This window comes from Pithys albifrons, chromosome Z (genome assembly GCF_047495875.1).
Source record: "Pithys albifrons albifrons isolate INPA30051 chromosome Z, PitAlb_v1, whole genome shotgun sequence".
Classification (NCBI taxonomy): Eukaryota; Metazoa; Chordata; class Aves; order Passeriformes; family Thamnophilidae; genus Pithys; species Pithys albifrons.
In genome coordinates, this window is record NC_092497.1 from 8,158,150 (window position 1) to 8,176,361 (window position 18,212).

The 18,212-nt window shown below is 43.4% G+C and overlaps 1 protein-coding gene across 12 annotated transcripts in view; it reads left to right on the forward strand.

Annotated features, from left to right (window-relative positions):
• CELF4 (CUGBP Elav-like family member 4) overlaps positions 1-18,212 on the forward strand; it is a 714,867-nt gene that overhangs the window by 659,962 nt on the left and 36,693 nt on the right. For 5 of the 12 annotated variants that reach the window (XR_011699890.1, XM_071579949.1, XM_071579950.1 and 2 more), the window contains exons 9-11: positions 1,624-1,689; positions 3,339-3,419; positions 9,387-9,530. Coding sequence is in view for 11 of the 12 variants with exons in the window: in XM_071579949.1 (XP_071436050.1) it covers positions 1,624-1,689; positions 3,339-3,419; positions 9,387-9,530 (291 nt within the window). In the remaining variant the exon portion in view is untranslated. Of the gene's footprint in view, positions 1-520; positions 602-1,623; positions 1,690-3,338; positions 3,420-9,386; positions 9,531-18,212 lie in introns of all 12 variants that reach the window. The other 7 variants (XM_071579955.1, XM_071579956.1, XM_071579951.1 and 4 more) reach the window with 4 other exon arrangements.

Below are 18,212 nucleotides of genomic sequence, written 5' to 3' on the forward strand. Positions count from 1 at the left end.
CCTGGAACAACTACTCTTTAAAAATGTAGCTTTGAACCTCTACTATGCCTTCCACTGATCTTCCACAGGTTTTAATGTATTGTCCTCACATACCCCTTTCTAGGAAATAAAAATCCTTACATTACGACAGTGCTTTCCCATTTCACATACACACATATTGTGGGACTTGAAAAAGTCATCCAGGTAATCATTCCAAACTAAGATTGCAATCCCACTTATTTCTTCCTGTGACTATCTCATCCTCAAAGTCCACATGATCCAGCAATGTCCAAAATGAACAGAAGACACCAAGCTTTAGCCAGCTAATTGGGTTTGCTGTCTCAAATTTTGGTCTTCTCACCATTCCTCCTTGTATTTTGGGAGAATAGCGCTAGACCAATAGCTACCTTTAAAGTTAAGTTTCAGGCTGGTATTTCTATCTGTAAGAAAGCACTTTATCCATGTTCCTTGGGTCTGTAATACTCACGTTTGACAACCTCCCCCACACTTTGCCATACAGTCAGTGTCTCTCCTTGGATAGGTGTATGGCACCAGATTTCCTTCCAAGAGGCCCCCACCTTTGCATCCTCCAAGCCTTGCCTCCAGCCACACCTCTGTGCGGGTAAGAAGGAAAAAGGTGGGATGGATGTGGGAAAGTGGCAGCTCCCTAAGGGATCATCCTACAAGGAATAAGCCGGAGGGACTGTGTAAATGTAGAACTGTGCAGCACCAATAAATACCAATTAAACTCATAACAAGAACTGAAATATTAGGGCCAAGGTGACATTTGGACTGGAGGTTCAGCCAAGCTTTGCTTTAAATTTTTTATTGCTGCAGATAAAGAAAGAGCTTATCCAACATATTTCTCTCTTTTTTCCTCCCTATCAACCAAAGGAGAAAAAAAGAAAAAAAATCTTAACTAGCTTTGGTTGTATTTGAGCAAGACTTCAAAGTTTCACAAAAATAAACAGTTTTAGTGGGGAGGAATGTGCACTTGTAAAGAGAGAAAATGCACTTTGAAGCCAGCAAGAGACTGCATGCCTTACACAGAGATTCACAGCATCCTCCCTGGAGCAAACAAGGGGTGTCCCCCACGCCCCAAGCAGCTTCTTCTCTCTCACAAGGGGCTGCCTGGAAGCAACACAGTCCTTCGTAGGGATGTGGGGATGACAGGAGCCACTGCTTTGTTTTCTTCTCCTTCCTCCTGCTATGCCCCTGTTGTTTTCTGCTCTGATTGAAAGTTTCATGTGACTGTAGCTGTCACTGAGATCTGAGTTTGCACAGCACCTAGCACAGTGTCAGTCCTGGCTTAAGATGAGGGTTCTTTTGGGTTGATTACTGCAAAGCCAAAAATCTGCATGATCAGTGCAGATCCATAATTTAAGCTTGGGAAAGGAGGAGTAAGGCTTATTTGCCCTCTGCTTCAAGATCTCACAGGGTGATGGCTGGGGTACAGAACCTTCTTGGACATCCTGGGGGACTCTGTACAGTCCTGTCCATAGGACAAGGCAAGTTGTTCCTCTTTTGCAACCCTTAGCCCCTCGGTCTGTCTGTCTCATACCACATATTGATGATGAAAGAGAAAGGGAGAGTACCTATCATATTTTAACCCTTTAATTCCTTCTCTCTCTTATGTCTCCACAGCACAGAGCCCCACTGCAGCAGACCCTTTGCAACAAGCCTACGCTGGAGTGCAGCAGTACGCAGGTCGTTAGTATTAACACTTTCTCCCAATAAACCTTTCTCTTCTATAAAGCCAATAATCTCTGTACACACCTCAGAGGGCTGAGAGAAGGGAGGTGTTTACTAATGCAGTGGCAAGCTGGGAGTCACAGACTCCCAGATTAAGTTTGCACAAACACCAATTCCTTCTCACAAAGGAAGCATCCTCCTCCCTTTTTCCAGGGAAATGCTCCCACTGACCTGTACCTCAGTGAAGATTCATTGTCAGGACCATGTTCATTTTGCCTTAGCACAGTGCACAAGTGCAAAATAAGGCCTCTGCTTTGGAGACCACTTTCTATATCAGGTCTCCTGAGTGCTGTAGCAAAGAGGGAAAATGGACAATCAGACACCACAAAGCCACTGCTGCTATGCCTGGCATGGTATGGAATGCCTGCACATACCCATTTTTTTAGAGTATGTCTACTGGCCATACCCCAGTTACTTAGTCTTAGAGGCTTGCTTAGGAGCTACACAGACATCCTCCCAGCTTCCCAGCAGATTTCTCCACAGCTCCGAATGGATCAGCCTCCACTCATGTTGCCCTGTATCCTGAGCAGCTCCTTTTCAGTTGATGGACTGACACCAGCCAAAGTGACCTAGTGCAGACCACGACCCTGCCGTGTTCAGCCTCCCCTCATGAGGTGTCCATGGCCAATGCTGAGAGGAAGCTGCCACCCCAAAGTCATTATCTCCTGTGGTAACTGGAGCGCTCATGGGCTCCCACTGAGGAATGGCTATTATCTCATGTCAGCACTGTATCTGGAAACTTAATTTAATTCTCCATGTAGGGCTTCATTTGCTGGTGTTTTAGTTATTGTCATTTATTGCTTGTGAGGTTTGATAGATGGGAAGCAGCTCAACCCTTTGAGCTGTTAATTAACCCCTCTGCACACACATGGCCCCTATCCCCTTCTCTCTGGTCTCACAGCCGACCCATACTCTGTATTTTTAGCAGCAAGGCACATCATCTACCATCTGTGGTAGTGAATGGCTCCCCTTGTTTGCTTGGCGGGGGAGCTGAGATGGGGAAAATTGTTTAATTGCTGCTCACTGTTTCCACTGTGTTTGTGTGAGAGAGAGGAGGTCTCTATGGGCATGAAAGAAAATGTATATCCTAGAGTGTATGTGCAACTATGTCCATACAGTGTGTAGGCATGCGAAGGGAGAAAACACTCATGTGAACTGTGTTTTATGAACATGAGAATTAATTGGGGTCCAAGGGAGATTACATGGGGGAAACCTGGGCACACTCTCTCTGCGTGGCTGTCAGCATGGGCCTCTTTGCACTGAGCTCAAGAATGGATGTGTTTGTGTCACCATCTGGAATGGTTATGCTTCTCTGCTGGGAGAGATCTCAGCAGAGATCCTCATTTACACTGCATGGCTCTCCTCAGTGTTGCTGCTGATGAAGCTGAAGGGGGAGAGGGTGGGTGCTCAGGGCCATGCAGCACCTTCTGGACCACCACAGTGGTTCTTCTGTAAGATGTCAGGCTGCACGAGATGGCCCTTCACAGAGCCAAAATGCAGGGGGAAAGCCCATCTCTAGCTTGGTATGATGGTTTGGAGTGAAAGTTCCTTGCTTCCCAGCACTGAAATCTGTCCTTCTTCCTTCTTTCCCTTTCTCTTCCCTGTAGCTGCTTATCCTGCTGCTTATGGCCAGATTAGCCAAGCGTTCCCACAGCCACCTCCCATGATCCCACAGCAACAGAGAGAAGGTGAGTAAAAGTAATGTCCTTCTTTGTGACCTCACAAACTGACTCCACCGCTTTGGTTACCCTCTTCATACACCTAGAGTATCCATTAAATGCCTGATCGCTTTGCCCACTGACTTTTTCTCCATTTTCATGTGTGGCACAGCATCATCAAGAATTGTTGATGAAACTCCTTAGTCCCCAGGGAGGGAGAGCAGGCTCATGTGCCATGGAAAGACCTGCTAGCAACATAGGCAATAACATCCAGTTGTGTTTGAGGCAAGCACCAAAAATGCATATAAAAATGCAATTGCATTGGAATAAAAAGCATTGTAGAAAACTCCTCCAGCAAAAGCCAGTAATGTGATTTCAGACACCTGCTATTTGGAGATCAAGGACCTACTACTTAGAGTAGCTTATCTAGTCCTTTCAGCCTCCATTAATTATCTGAAAAGATAAATCAAATCTTGTAGAGCAGTCTGTATCAGAATGAGAAAAATCATGTAGCAAAAGCACCTACTTCTTTACAATGACTATGAGAGGAGCCTGGGTAATCTAGTTCACAGGACTGGATGGCTTCGCTGAAGACATGAAAACTATGGAGAGATGAATGTAGCATCACTGCACATGAATGCTTTGGGAGACTTCTATGCAATGTAATATTTCCTTTACAGTTAGTGGGGAGCAGTGGAATCGTCAGAGGCAACCCACTTGGGTAGTTCCAATTGTCCTTCAAGGAGCGCACTGCTCCCTTTTGACAAGAAGAAGGGACTGCTTGCCTAAGTGAGACTTTAAAGTCAGGAGCTCCAGCTTAGCAATCCTCATTTTAAATAGTTACATTTTAAATTTTATCCTCTATTAGATCACTAATTCAGATATATTCTATATTATATATGTTATTATATAGATGTAATTACATTTAATATTTCAATATAGTGTAAGAGTCAGAATTAAATGAATCAAGATTATACTATCAAACTAAAACATTCTGATGGCCTAGAACTACTTTGGGGGAGAAATCTCATTCTGTAAGAAAATTAGAAATGTCGGCATTTCCATCTAATTTGGAATTAATTTTTTTCCTATGTCAGAATTTCCTGGGGAACACAATTTCCAGCTCCTGATTAGCTCTAGTACATGTCCCTGCTGTGAGAACAGATGCACAGACCTATCATATCATTATAGAGATGTTTCCCCCATGCTGAAGGACTTTGCTTTTTATTACTTGCTGGGGCTAGATTAAGCACAGGACAAAATGGTGAGCAGATCCTTGCTCAGCATAGCATTGTGCCAGGAACCATCAGAAGCAGGGGAAAGCTGTGGTGCACACCTTGAAAACCCTCTGCATGAAGATCCCCGTCTTCACAAAGCATGGTGTGTCTCTGTGGGTTAGGAGTGAGTGTCACCCAGTGGACAAGTTATCTCATAACTCTTCACTCCTTCCTGTGAGCAGCTGGTATTGGGGGACAGAGATACAAGATGAACGACCAGTCCAATGCAGGCTGGCAAACCCAATGTCCCTCATTTTCCTGCAGTGTTAGGATTCTGTGGCTTTCTCTACTGCTTGCTAGAGGGATAGTGTCTGAGACACAACACTCTCGTTTAGCAGAGGGTCAAGACCTTTGGGCATCTTTAACCTTTAACAGGAAAACACAGCAAGAAGGAACTCTAATAACAATAATAATAATAATATTGCCCAGTGCTGAGAAGAGTACTTTACGTTTGCAAGGATATGCACAAACACTGATTCATTAGTGAACCAGCCCTACCACCACAGTCACACCAATGATCACATTGTTAATAACAATGCTAATTCTCTGCTCCTGGATCCCAGTTGGATAACAAGCTCAGAGACATTTGGATGCTGGAACATTCCTGTAGAGATTAGTCATTACTTCCATATGAGTGCTGAGGCTGCCAGCATCTGACAGGGTGCATGGGGTGGAACAGATCCAAAACTATCAAAGTTTCAGATGAAATCTTGATTCAGGCCTTGTCAACCACACAAAACTTGGAGGCAATTTTAAATTTGTATGGTATTACTCCTCTTGATGTTATTTCTGAAACTCAGAAGTACACTTACATATTAAAATAAAGTGGTACAGGCTTGTGACTCTCATGTGCCCTCTTCTCAAACATGCTGGGGACTGAATAGCAAACAGATGCAGAAAAGGCAATGAAATTTCCAGCCTCTGAGTCTTTGCTGTAGAGGTAAGGGGTGTAGCTGACCAAAGTGCTGCAGACTAACTTCTTACAACCTTACAGGACAGTCCTGGTTTTTTGTTGGAAGACAGGTCTAATCACAGCCTTTCCTTATGACATTGCCTCCCAGTGTTGGGGATACAGTGATACACAGCTGATGTCAGAGCAGGTATATGGAGTTCACTCATGTTGACAGCAGGCACCCAGGGATAGGTTAGGTCTGCACCTGTCCCTGTGCTAAAAAACTAACAATAAGCTGAAGTGTGAAGAGCGTGGGCAGAGCAATGGCTTAGCAACTCAGGTCCAACCAAGCCAAATCAACCATGTGGTTCTGTGCCCTCAGTCACAGGTTTTTCCTTTATTCAGCATGGTTTTCCTGAAATCTACAGACCGTTCATAAATTGTGCATTCCTTAATGCTTTTCTTTCTTTTTTGTCAGAATCGAGGCTGTCAGTGCTTCTTGTGTATAAATGAACAGAAATATATATAACTTAAAGTCACAAAACCAAGAGCCATGATAGACAATATAGAAATGAAACTTCATTCTTTTCTCATAATGTGTCATGAGGGTTAGATTTCAAGCTGGCTCACAGCCCTTTTGAAAACAAAAGTAAAGCCTGTGGTAAATCATTTTATTACTGTATTCAGCCTTGAACTGCCAAGTATACTGATCTCCAATAATCCACTAACTCTGTTCAAAGAAAGAACTTGCTCTCCATCAAGTTAGTTGGAGTCTTCAGTAAGGTTTTTCCATACCTGCTGTGGCTTTCCTCTTGCTCCAGTGAGCTTAAGCAAGTCCCTTAAAACTCATTGCACTTGTGCACTGAGAACTAATTTAGATCTTTACAGCATTCTGAGGTGAACAACTCATAGAATCATAGAATAGTTTCAGTTGGAAGGGACTTCAAAAACCCTATTTTCAACTCCCTGCCATGGGCAGAGACATCTTCCACTAGACCATGTTGCTCAAAGCCCCATCCAGCTTGGCCTTGGACACTTCCAGGGATCAGCCAACCGCAACTTTTCTGAGCATTCTGTGCCAGACCCTCACTACTGTCACAGTGAAATGTTTCTTCCTGATATCTTGTCTTTGGTTTCTTAAAATTATACACAGGTATATGACGAGACAGCCATATACACAAATACATAGTCTTTTATGGAGTGACCATATTAACTTGAATCAGGCCAAAAAATATCCAACAAGCTTGAAGGGCTGAGACAGACAGATCATGCTTTATGAATTCCTTACCAAGGACTCTAACTGCAACAGGTAACTTACAAATGGATTCAACAAAAATTATTTGTTAAATTCTAATGGCAGAATTTTTGCATGTGAGGGTAACAAAGCCAGTCAAATGATCCTAAATTTTTTTCTCAGAAGCAGGTGGCATTTTCAGCATTGGAAATTAGCAAAACCCCCTCTGTAATTGGGACAAACTGAGTTTGGCCTTGAATGTCTGAGTCAGTATGGGAAGCCACAGCACAGGTTTCCCAGATGTATTTCAGAGCTGAGCTGGGCTTTGAAGATGGTCCCTGCTTTTTCACAGCCTCCTGGTCAGGCCTCTTTCTCCTGGTCTCCGAGTCACATGAGGAAAAGTTGATTTCAAGATGACCTAAGGGTTCTCTCCTTGAGCCCAGCTTCTAAACATGGTCTAGATGAAGTTGTGTGCCTCCTGGTCTGCCTTATGCCTTGGTAGGTGTTTCTAAGCACACAAAGGCAGAATTCGTACTCATGCACAACACATCCAAGACCCCAGGAAATGCAGCTGGTATTTTTGCAAGAATTGGCCAGTTCTACAGAGCAAACTGCTGGCTCTGGTGATGTCAGTGGGAATTTTGCCACCAATTGCAGCAAAGCCAAGATTTTATCCATTCTATTATAATGTGTATCTCAAATCTCACAGCAGAAGTGCTCTGGGGCATGTTCAGATACAGGAATGATTTTTTCCCTGTTATTCTGGACTATGGTCTTCTCCTGGGCAGAATTTTCTCAATATTAACAGATACCTAAGGGGGTTGGTGTTTGTTTAACACTTTCAGACTGTTTCATATTTAGTTTATCATGCCAATAATTCTGTATTGTGTGGAAGCAAATGGCAGCAAGGATTGGAGAAGGGATAGTTGCTCAGTGAGGAGACTAAAGAGGCAGACAGGAGGTGGGGGGGAAGCTGGAAAAGCTTGGCATGAAATAGGGGAGCCTGATTGTGGGCCACTGAGGTTCAAAAGTAATTTAGCTAAGCAGATGACCGGGTGCCTAATTAGTTAATTATGCCACCATTCCACTATCCCCCACATTTGGAAGAAACCCTGTTACCATCCTCATGACCTTTAGGAAGTGCACAAGATGCAAAGGATCAGCTGTTCCTTCATGACAGTCCTTTTAGCAAATTAGTGGGGAAAATTGTGCTTAGCAAATATTCATTAGGGCTTCATTTTCCATTAATCCAAAAGGAAATGTGGAGAGCCTGTGACTTCAATCATGCTGAGGCCCAGGAATTTTAATGAGCTTTAAATGGGCATCTGCCAGAATCCTGACTTCACCGTACTTCTCCTGCCAGCCAGGGGGATGAGTAATGGCTAATAAAAGGTGGGAGCATCTAGGCAAACTCCTCTCCCTAACAGGAAAGGCAAAGTTGTAATTTGCTGTGTTATGACACTGTAATTATGCCCTGATGAAGAAAATGAGAGTATTAAAAAACCCTTTCCTTCCCCACAGATGTAAAAGGGGGAAAGTTGACTGAGTCAGGTCACAGGGCTGTAGGCACATGTACTAGGGGAAAGGAGGAAACCCTCCTTCTCTCTGACCTTTTACCCTTTTGGCAAAGGGCATGCACTGTATCCCCTTCATCTCCACCCCTCTGAGAAAAGCAGAAATGGAGTTACCTGTTGCGGCCAGTGAAGAGTGGGGAATCAGCTGGAAGTACCTTTGGAAATAAGATGATGAAATAAACAACCCCTGCCTCCTCAACCTTTACTGTTGCTGGCTATTGAAGTTTTAAGTGTTTAATTTTTCAACAAAACGAATTGGACACACCTGCTCCCTTAAGACTATTACTCAAGGACAGAATGCTTAAAAATAAGAGTCGGGTTGAAAAGTTTCATTCTAGGCCATTTGACCAGAGGCAGGTTCTCCCTTTCCTACCCCAAAATACAATTTCAACAGAACATTTTTGAGGGTCTCTAATTCAACTAAACTTCATATTCCACCTAATGACTCCTCTCTGGATATTTTCCCAAGCACCCTCTGAAATCTGTAAGAGCATATGTTGCAATACTGAGGCAAAAAAGCCAAACACTCTTGTCTAGTAATTTGGATTTAAATCCATCTGTAGTCTCTCCTGCAGAGCCCTCTAGAAGGGAGGACATGGCCAAAATGTTCCAATCTGGGGGAGTCTTCAGGCTGAGTTGAGCTGGGGGCTGAATGTAAAATTCTACACAACAAAATGTCCCTATGAATTACAAAGAACAAGGAAAAACTGTGAATCATATTCTTTCATTCTTTATGATGTTATTCCTCCATTCTGCCTTTCCATAGCCACATGTGCTGGTGTATTCCTTTAGATTTTATCCCAGAGTCTCTCCTAAAAAGATTAATGAAGTTATCATAGCTTCTAGGTGACTTTCTGAGTTCCTGGTCTTCTGTTTTGTCCATTCCTGGGAGTCTACAGGCTGCTTCCTAGAGGTGGCTCTTCACCGATCATAAAGAGAAGATGACAAAGTAAATCTTCACTATATGCTTTCTCATATCCTATTTCTCTTCATTCATGAGTCTTCTTTTTCTCTTGATAGGACCAGAGGGCTGTAACCTGTTTATCTACCATCTGCCCCAGGAGTTTGGGGATGCTGAGCTGATGCAGATGTTCCTGCCTTTCGGTAATGTCATCTCCTCGAAAGTGTTTGTGGATCGGGCGACAAACCAAAGTAAATGCTTTGGTGGGTAAAGATAACAAAACAATTAGATTCATCCAGGAAAGGGCTTTCTCTGAATACTTTACCTTTCAAACTGCTTTCTTTCTGCTTAAGCTTTATAATTTCTCTCAATTTACTCCTGTCAATACTTTCCCCCTCTCCTCTTTCTCTCCTGATTGTCTCATGCTCAGAGTTGTGTGCACTGCTTAGAGGTGAAGGTTTGGCATCTCACCAGCACCAAGATGCTGCAGGTGCTGCTGATGGGCTGGAAAATATCCCCTCTTGTAAGGGGAGGTGGGAAAGGTATGGAAAAGACTAAGGAATCAGGAGCAAACTGGAGGGGGTTGAGGGATAGGTGAAGTGGTAATGAGTTCAGAAGAGGATTCATGTGGCAGAAGGGGAATTTCTGTACCTACGGAAAAATTACAAACAGGTCACGGGGTTGAAAGGAAGAGAGCTGTGGGGGCAGCTTTCCAGCAGTTGTGATGCATTAGACTGCAAGGGGATAAGGGCTGAAAATCAGCTGAAAGCCTGGTCTTCTGGGGGGAAAGGCTGCTTGGCAGATCACAGTCAGACATGCTCTGAGTCCACTGGACCCAAGGCAGAACCCGAGCAGATCTGGATAGACCAAGGTAACCCTGTACCTCACTGACAGGCTGTGCCAAGAGGCTGAGTTTTAAAGCTGCACCCATGTCACACAGCTCTGGCCTCACCACTGGCTCAGCCCCACCAGCTGGAGCCGGAGAAGAGCACAGCCTGAGCTGCCTGCGGGGCAGCAGGCAAGGACACCCTGAGCTGCACCCACAACTGGAGGGCTCAGCCAGCCAACAGCCATGGGGAGATGTGTGTATAGGGTCTCAGTTGTATCCTGCTGTTTGCAAAGTTGTGGCTGTGAAGGTTCCCTTGTGACAGTGCAGCAGCATGGGGTCCCTGTCACAGTTGATTCCATCCCACCTGGTGGACAGGGGGATCTCCCCCATCCATGTGCTAACCACTGGGATCTGTGATTTCTCTGCCATCCTACACTCTTTGCAGACCGTCCTTGAGAAGTGCAACAGGACAAACTGTTGCTTTTCTTTTCCTGTTACTTGCAGCTAATCTGAACTCTGTCTCTCAGGCAAACTTTCAGAGTTAAGACTCTGGAGTTGCATTTGATTTTACAGCCACTCTCAATCTCCACACTATGCTTCCCTTCCATGCTGCCTTCCCTCTTTGCCTTCTGAATAGCCCACCTCCCCAAACTCTTGCATCATTCTGTGCTAGTTATGGTGCATGTCAGACAGTACTTCAAGAGTTTTGATTCTTTCTCTATGCGCAGTTCTTCCTGCATATGCACAGGGGTTCTGAACAGGTTCTCTGTTTGAAGGAGCCTTGACCCTTGATGAGAGTGACACAGTGCTCTCTTTCACCAGGATTCACTGGGTTGCTACACCCTCAAGCACTGGAGGAATGAAGGACAAAGAGTCTGGTGTGCAGAGACAGTTGGGAAATTCAAATGAGAATTCAAAAGTATGAATTAGCCCTGGTCTCTCCAGAGCCCACCTGCTTTTTAGAGCTCCTACCATATAAGAGCTAATAACAAGATAAATAGACCAGCTCAGCTCTAGGTGACATTGAAAACTAATGCTACAAGGAAATCCACAGATTAGAAATGGACTTTTGACAATGAAATTGTCATCAGTATTTAGAGCCTTGTTCTCGTCATATTGGCAAGTGGGAAGACCAAAGGTAAATGGAGAAATGAGGTAAGAACCAAGTCTGGAAAGGGATAATATCATCTGGACAGGTATTAGCATTACCCCCACTCATCTGAAAGGCTCATGGCTACAAGACTTTCTGAGGATACCAACACTTAACTAGTTTTGGGGCAGGGTTTTGTGGCTGCCTTTATTGATGTTTCCAAGGTACTGTGAGATCAAGGTGGATAAGTGAGCAGGAACTGAGGGATCTCAACAGAAATTTTTTCTTAACATTGCGTCTCACTGGGAGAGACTAAACATCAGCTTATTGGATGAAGTAAACTTCAAAACTAATTGTGGGATATTGAAGTCTGGCAAAGTCAACTCAAACACACAGGCAAGCAAAAGAAGGAATTAGCGATTGCTAGTGCATCTTAGTCACCCTCTATCAGCTTTTGAGACACAAATACCCAAGTGCAGTCCATTTTGAATCCCAGGTGTCAAGCCTCAGTTTTCTTTGGATTTAACTTAATTATCCATAGAGCTGGGTGCCTGCTGGGACTGTTGGTCTCAGACAAACATGTTGACTGTGATGTCATTTGCACGAACTCCAGAAGGATAGAAATAGCAGAAGCACAGTTATCAACTTACAACAAGTATGTCATGCCACATTTCAATACCTCCCACCCTGCTGACCTTCAGCCTTAAAGGTAAATGTAAAAATGTAAAGGGTGGTACAGAAAATCGGGCCTTTCATTTGTTTTGCTAAGTCCACTGAGGCTGGAACTGATTCTAAATTTTTGTTCAGGAAGTAAATTTAAATAAAAAAATAAATTACTTTTTCCTAAAGGACTAGAAGGGTTTTTATTAACTTTGAAAGTATGAAAACTCCTTCACTTTCTGCTTAAACATTTCCCAAAACTCAACATGTGAGAACATAGCATTTGCATTTTGTTTCACTTTTTTTTTTAAACCCAGCTAGAGCTCTCCAACTGCTAGCCTGGGGGGACAACTCTGTCTGGCCCCAGAAAGATATTCCACCATTATATGACCTTTTAAAATATATCTGCTATGCAGATCCCAAATAAATTGCTGTAACAGAGTCTAGCCCCAGGTTGTTGAGAAATTGTCAAGAAGTCCTGCTTTAGACAAACTTAAAAAAATTCTGTGAAGAAAAATGTCACCGTGTTTTTTTCCATAGGAACAGTATAAACTTCATTTGCTGCTTTTGTCTCGCTCTTAAACTACCTGTAAGCAGCTGGCCCAAACTGAATGAGTCAGTAGAGCAGCATGTTAAAATAGAATCTTGCAGGGTCATAAAGACTCTCAGGGGCTGAAGCACTTCTCCTATGGAGACAGGCTGAGAGAGTTGGAGTTGTTCAGCCTATAGAAGAGAAGGCTCCAGGGATACCTTTATATACCTTTCAGTATATAAAGGGGCTACAGAAGAGATGAGGAGGGTTTTTTAAGAGTATTTAGTGATAGAACAAGGTGGAGTGGCTTTAACATGAAAGAGAGGCTATTTAGCTTAGATACCAGAAAGAAATGTTTGACTGTGAGAGTGGCAAGGCTCTGGCACAGGTTGCCCAGAGAAGCTGTGGATGCTCCATCCCTGGAAGTGTTCAAGTCCAGGCTGGATCAGACTTTGAGCAACCTGGTGGAAGGTGTCCCTGGCCATGGCAGGGAGGTTGGAATTAGATCATCTTTAAGGCCCCTTCCACTGCAAATCATTCTGACTCTGTCATTCTATGATCTTATTCCTTACTATTTGGCTCTGAATTGTCCCCTGGATGTTGAGCACAAATTTATCTCCTTTGGCCCCTACTGTCAGGATAGTGTCACGGTGATCACGGGAGTGTTATGAAGAAAGTGAAATCAGCCACAAGCCTTTCTTCTAGTTTCTGGAGTCCATGATCCTGCAAAGAGCTACTAGCCCCTTCCTGGTCTGGAAGCCTTTGACTTTCCCAATTCAGAAGCCACTGCCTCCTGGCTGGCAGTGCACAGCAAATTCAAGTATCATAAACACCAGTATCATATACAAAAAAACACCAATGTCATACATAAAATGTGAATGTGCTTAAAATATGTCTGTTGTTTTCCATAGCAGGAATGCCTGCTGTAGTGTGTCAGATTCCCTGAGAAACCACCCTGTCTTCTCACTGAAAACTGGAAGGCTTCTTTGTCTTTAAATTTTCGTCTGCTACACACATCTAGGCTAGACACAAATCCTTCATTTTCTCTTACAATTTTTCAAACCTCTGGCTATTGTTTCCCCTTTACCCCATCCTGATGCTGCTGCAACATGGCTAAGTGCAGACCACCTTTCTCTTTTACATTCAACAGCACCCTTTCTATGCCCATCTCCTGAGCCCCAGTCACACTGATCTTATCAGCACCTTCTTGATTCTCTCCTCAGGCACTCCCTTGTCCACATTCTTTTATTCAGACTTACTGATTTCACCTTCACAGCTCTTCACCATTCTGCCCTTCTCTCCTCTCTCACTAATCCTTCACTCAATGCCTAGCTGGTACCTGTAGCCTCTGCACATGCACCTATTTGCAACCAATATATTTCTCCTGCTGGGCCATGCTGTATATTCCCAGTGAAATGGTAGGGCCAGAGCAGGAATCATTGCCTCACTCAGGGAAAAATTACACTTAGTCAGACACCCCTTGAAGACAGTGACTCTCATTCTCACAGTAGGCTGGTCTAGGAGGTCTTACATGGAGGTACAGTGTGTCACAGCCTCAGCATCAACATCTGCAGGACCCCAGAAATTGTCTCTGCACAAGGCAGAAATTGGACTGGGTCTTTCACCTTGCCCACTACATGCATGGAGGCTGTTCTGAGTGTAGGTATGCTAAATCTCAGAGGATGTGAAATACATCTTTGTGCTGCTCTCAATGGTTCGGGTGGTAATTTTCCTCTCAGTTATGCGGATAGTTCAAATGTGAGCAGTTTGTGTACAAGACTAAAAGAAAACTCCAGTAAAAATGACACTATTAAGGCTGCTAAGACAAGTAAGCCCTATGAGAGAAGCCGTTCTTCATCATGCCCACACTTGGCTAATTCTGCTGCTGTCATAGGGTGATGCTACAATACGGCTCAGGAACACTCACTGTTGTCTCATAAGACACATTTTAAGAAAGCATTTGAAGACATTAAATTAGTGAAATTGAGAGATAGACGTCTTCTAGAAAAATGTCTTAACAGAGAAGACAGGGAAAAAGATAGGTTTGGGAAATATTAATTAGGAAGGCATGACAGAAATTAGAAAAATGAGAACATGGATGGAGCAGCAGAGGTCAAATGGTTATCCCAAGGTGTCAAATAAGATGTAGATAAATTAAAGCTTGAGGAATTGCTTAACTGGAACTCTTGGAAATTTATTCCTCCAGTCACCTCTTTCTGAGAGCAATAAGCACCTGGATCTGCCAGCTTTTCGCACACCATTGAGCAGTAGACGCTGTCAGGCCAGTTCTGCTCCATGTCCTCCACATGTTTCCTTGGCACATGCCTTTCCCCATACCCACTGGTGTGGCAGCTTCAGTTTCTCTCCATGTGACAATGACTCCAGAAGGATGTCAGTAACCTGCCTTATGCCCAGAGAGACACTGTGGTTTCCCTCCGCTCAGAACAACATGCTCTGACACCCCAGGAGTACTCAACCACAACTGCCAGATGTTTTTGCCCTTTCCTATGCACTCCAGATGCACTTTCACACTGGCAGAAGGGTTGTCCCACCCCTTGTTGAAATGTCCCATGAAACAAAGCAAGGAGCTCTGTAGCTTTGACTGCAAACTGTGAGGGCTTCTTAGGACCATAGATTTATATGTCCTAAAGGAAATGTCTTGTTTGACTCCTAGTACAACAAGAACATGTAGTTTAATTCCAGATTCCTTCAGGGCCTGCATTTGTAAGTTGCTAATGGGCGTCATTTGGAAAAGCATCCAGTCTTCTCTGAAGATTCCAAAATAGAGAAAAAAAACATCACTTGATGAGGGTCATAATAGTTAATTAAGTTTGCTGTTAAATATTTCTATTCCCTGCTAAACTCCTCCTAGCTTGTGAAGAGAAATTAGGGAGACAAAAAAGAGAGATTAAAAGTGATAAAGCCAGTGAGAAATGAGAACTGAACACAGGAGGGGGCGAAGCTCAGGAGAAGGGCTGCGGGGTGGGTAGAGCTTGTATCATGTTATTAAAAACATGCTGTGGCAGTTAAATGCTGCAGCGTGGTGGCAAAAAGGTGGAGTGGGAAATGCAAGGCAGCAGGCAGGTCATGATGATCTACAGGGTTTCAAGCTGGAAGTTGAAACAGAAAGAAGAAAGGTGCATCAAGAGACTAGGACATTGGCAAAGCTTTGCAGAGCCCTGGGACCTGGGGCATTGCATATTAGGTCTAAACGGCATTGGCAGCACTCCATAAGACATAGGAGTGGAACAAGGGACCCAGAGGTACATTAGAAAAATATTGTTCAGCACCTGCTGACAATGTGTCTCCAATATGCCCTGCCAAATGTGGTAGTTTCTCCTTTAATAAAAAAAAAAAATAAAAAGGAGAAGAAGACTCAACAACTCTCCTTGGTTTCGTCCAAGAATAAAGTGTTGTATGGGAAAGAACTTCCAGTTGCATGTCCTACCCCTTATGGGTCAACCTAGCTCTGTTGCTTGGGTTCCCCTCCTTGTAACAGTACACTGACTCCTTTGCACACCACTTAAGGATTCATGAATGAGGAGAGTTATTTATCAAATCAAAGTCTTTTGGGGTTTCTATTCTGATTCTTCTTTTGGTAAACAGGAAATTCTTACGAGATAGATGCATTATTAGAAAGGACGTAAGAGAGAGGTGTAGCTCTGTCTGCTGCTGTTACCACTACTCTGATTAAGTTTTGGGGTTTATTTTACTATTAACCTAATTTCAAATTTCCAAAGGAAAGTCACTACCTGATTCCTTTTCCCCGTTGCTCATGGAATTAGGCTCTGTTCTTTACTTTGCATGATCTGGTGGCAATACATTTTGTTTCAGGTCCCTGGGAAGTCTCAGATTGTCATTCCCATATGCCTACAGCCTACAGATCAAAGCTCAGAGTGCAATGGAAGAAGCCACTAATTTGAGTGCCTGAGTTGAGACAATACTGAAACAATTTTCCAGGCACATTAAGCATCCCTGCCCCCTGGTATGTTCGGGTTCTGATTAGCTCTGGTTTGCTGTGGCCCTCTCTACTCTGAAGGACCCTCTATACTCTGAAGGACCTGGCACAGACAGACAGTCAAGGAGAGAATCATGAGGTGTCCAGCTTAGCTGGAAAGCAATGCAAGGGGAGGAGGACACTGTTAGATGGGTGCTTTGAGGAAGGGGAAGAAGGCACAAAAGTTTAATATTTGCTAGCTGCAGTCTCTTATACTCCAAAGCAGCCAGGCTCTGAGACTTCAGGTCTGCAAAGTAAGGATGGAACTCTTTTCCAGCTGATAAAGAGTTGTGTAAGTAAGAAAGAGAAGGAGCTGTTCATCAAACTCATTGCACAGCACCTCCAGCCATTGCAGTTGGTTGGGGGAGGCTTTAGGGGGAGGAGGAGGAACAGGAGAAGTATTAGGGCTGTGAGCCACTATTCATTTACAAACTATAATTAATTTGATGTTTAGATTAATTTCTGATGCACTCTCAAAGGTGCACTGAAAGCATTTTTCCTTTATTATAATGTTGATTGCTTATTGGGGAGATAAATCTAACTGTCAGTTATGCACTGACTTACCAAAACTTTCAGACCAAGCAAGCATGTATGCATAAGAACAGCTGTTTGCAGTTCTCCAGTTAAAGGGACAGCTCTGTCTTTTCCCAATAACTCACATTAAAGAAAATCTATACATTGTACACAGGGACTTCTTCTTTCTTTTGTAGCTCAACAATTTATTAGACAAGTATATGTTGGCAGAATCTATCTTCTGTTTATCTGGCTATGTGTCTATCACTATTCTATCCATCTCTCCCCAGAAGTGATAAAGTCTATCCAGAATTGGGTTTTTTTTTTACGTTATGGATATGTGGATGCATAACTAATTCCACACACACTTACACAATAATTTAAAATGTTCTTACTCCTGGGGTAATTAGATGGAGGAATTCACTACTGCAGGGTCCTTGTGGCTACTTCTTTAATGACCTTCAAAGGGGAAATCGTCACCATGTGACTAATACAGAGGACCAATGTTAAGAGTTAACACCAGAAGAAAGTAAATATAGGAAAGAAAGAAGAAAATCAAACCATTTAAAGTAGTTTAAAAGCTTAATGTTCTGAGGTTCAAATCAGTGCATCAGCACAGGAAAAGAACCTGACTGGGCTCCTGTGTAACTGCATAGAATGCTGTCTACAGCCACCTCTTCTAAAAACCCCATGACATTAGATAGAGTAGATGAAATTAAATTGTGTACAGCTGGTCCTACACATGCTCCAAGGAAATTATAGTTTCAAATGCAAACACCCTCATGTTTGGAAATGCCAGAGGAGGCACTTTAGTGCTACTTTCATTCCAGTCAGAAGGTTTTTTTCAGATGTCAGAATAATGACCCCTTCAATGAGCAAGCCCATTTCAGAACTCAAGGTGCTGGGTCTGCCGAGTGTAAACTCAACACCCTTTACTCTTGCGACTCTGCAGACCCACTACAGTATTTTGTCTACACATTACATCTGGGTTTATTTTTTTTCCCAAGGTCTCCCTTATGCAAGGCAAATTCAGCTTGAAGAATGGATCCTCTGCATATGTATCTATCTTCACCTTCTCTGTAGCTATCTTTTTTCATCCACTGCACAGCACTGTTCTTTAGCATCTTGAAGTCTGTTGGCTAGATAGTTACTGAGCAGCTGTTCAATAGATCATCACATCTCTGTGCTTGGCCTCAGGCCTTCCTTCCATGAGACATTCAAACCCTGCTATGAATATGAATTTATTATTATTTCCTCATCTGTTTTCTTATGGCCCTTCCCAGCAGAGCGTCTTCATTTCATCTTCATTAAAGAGCATCTTCAG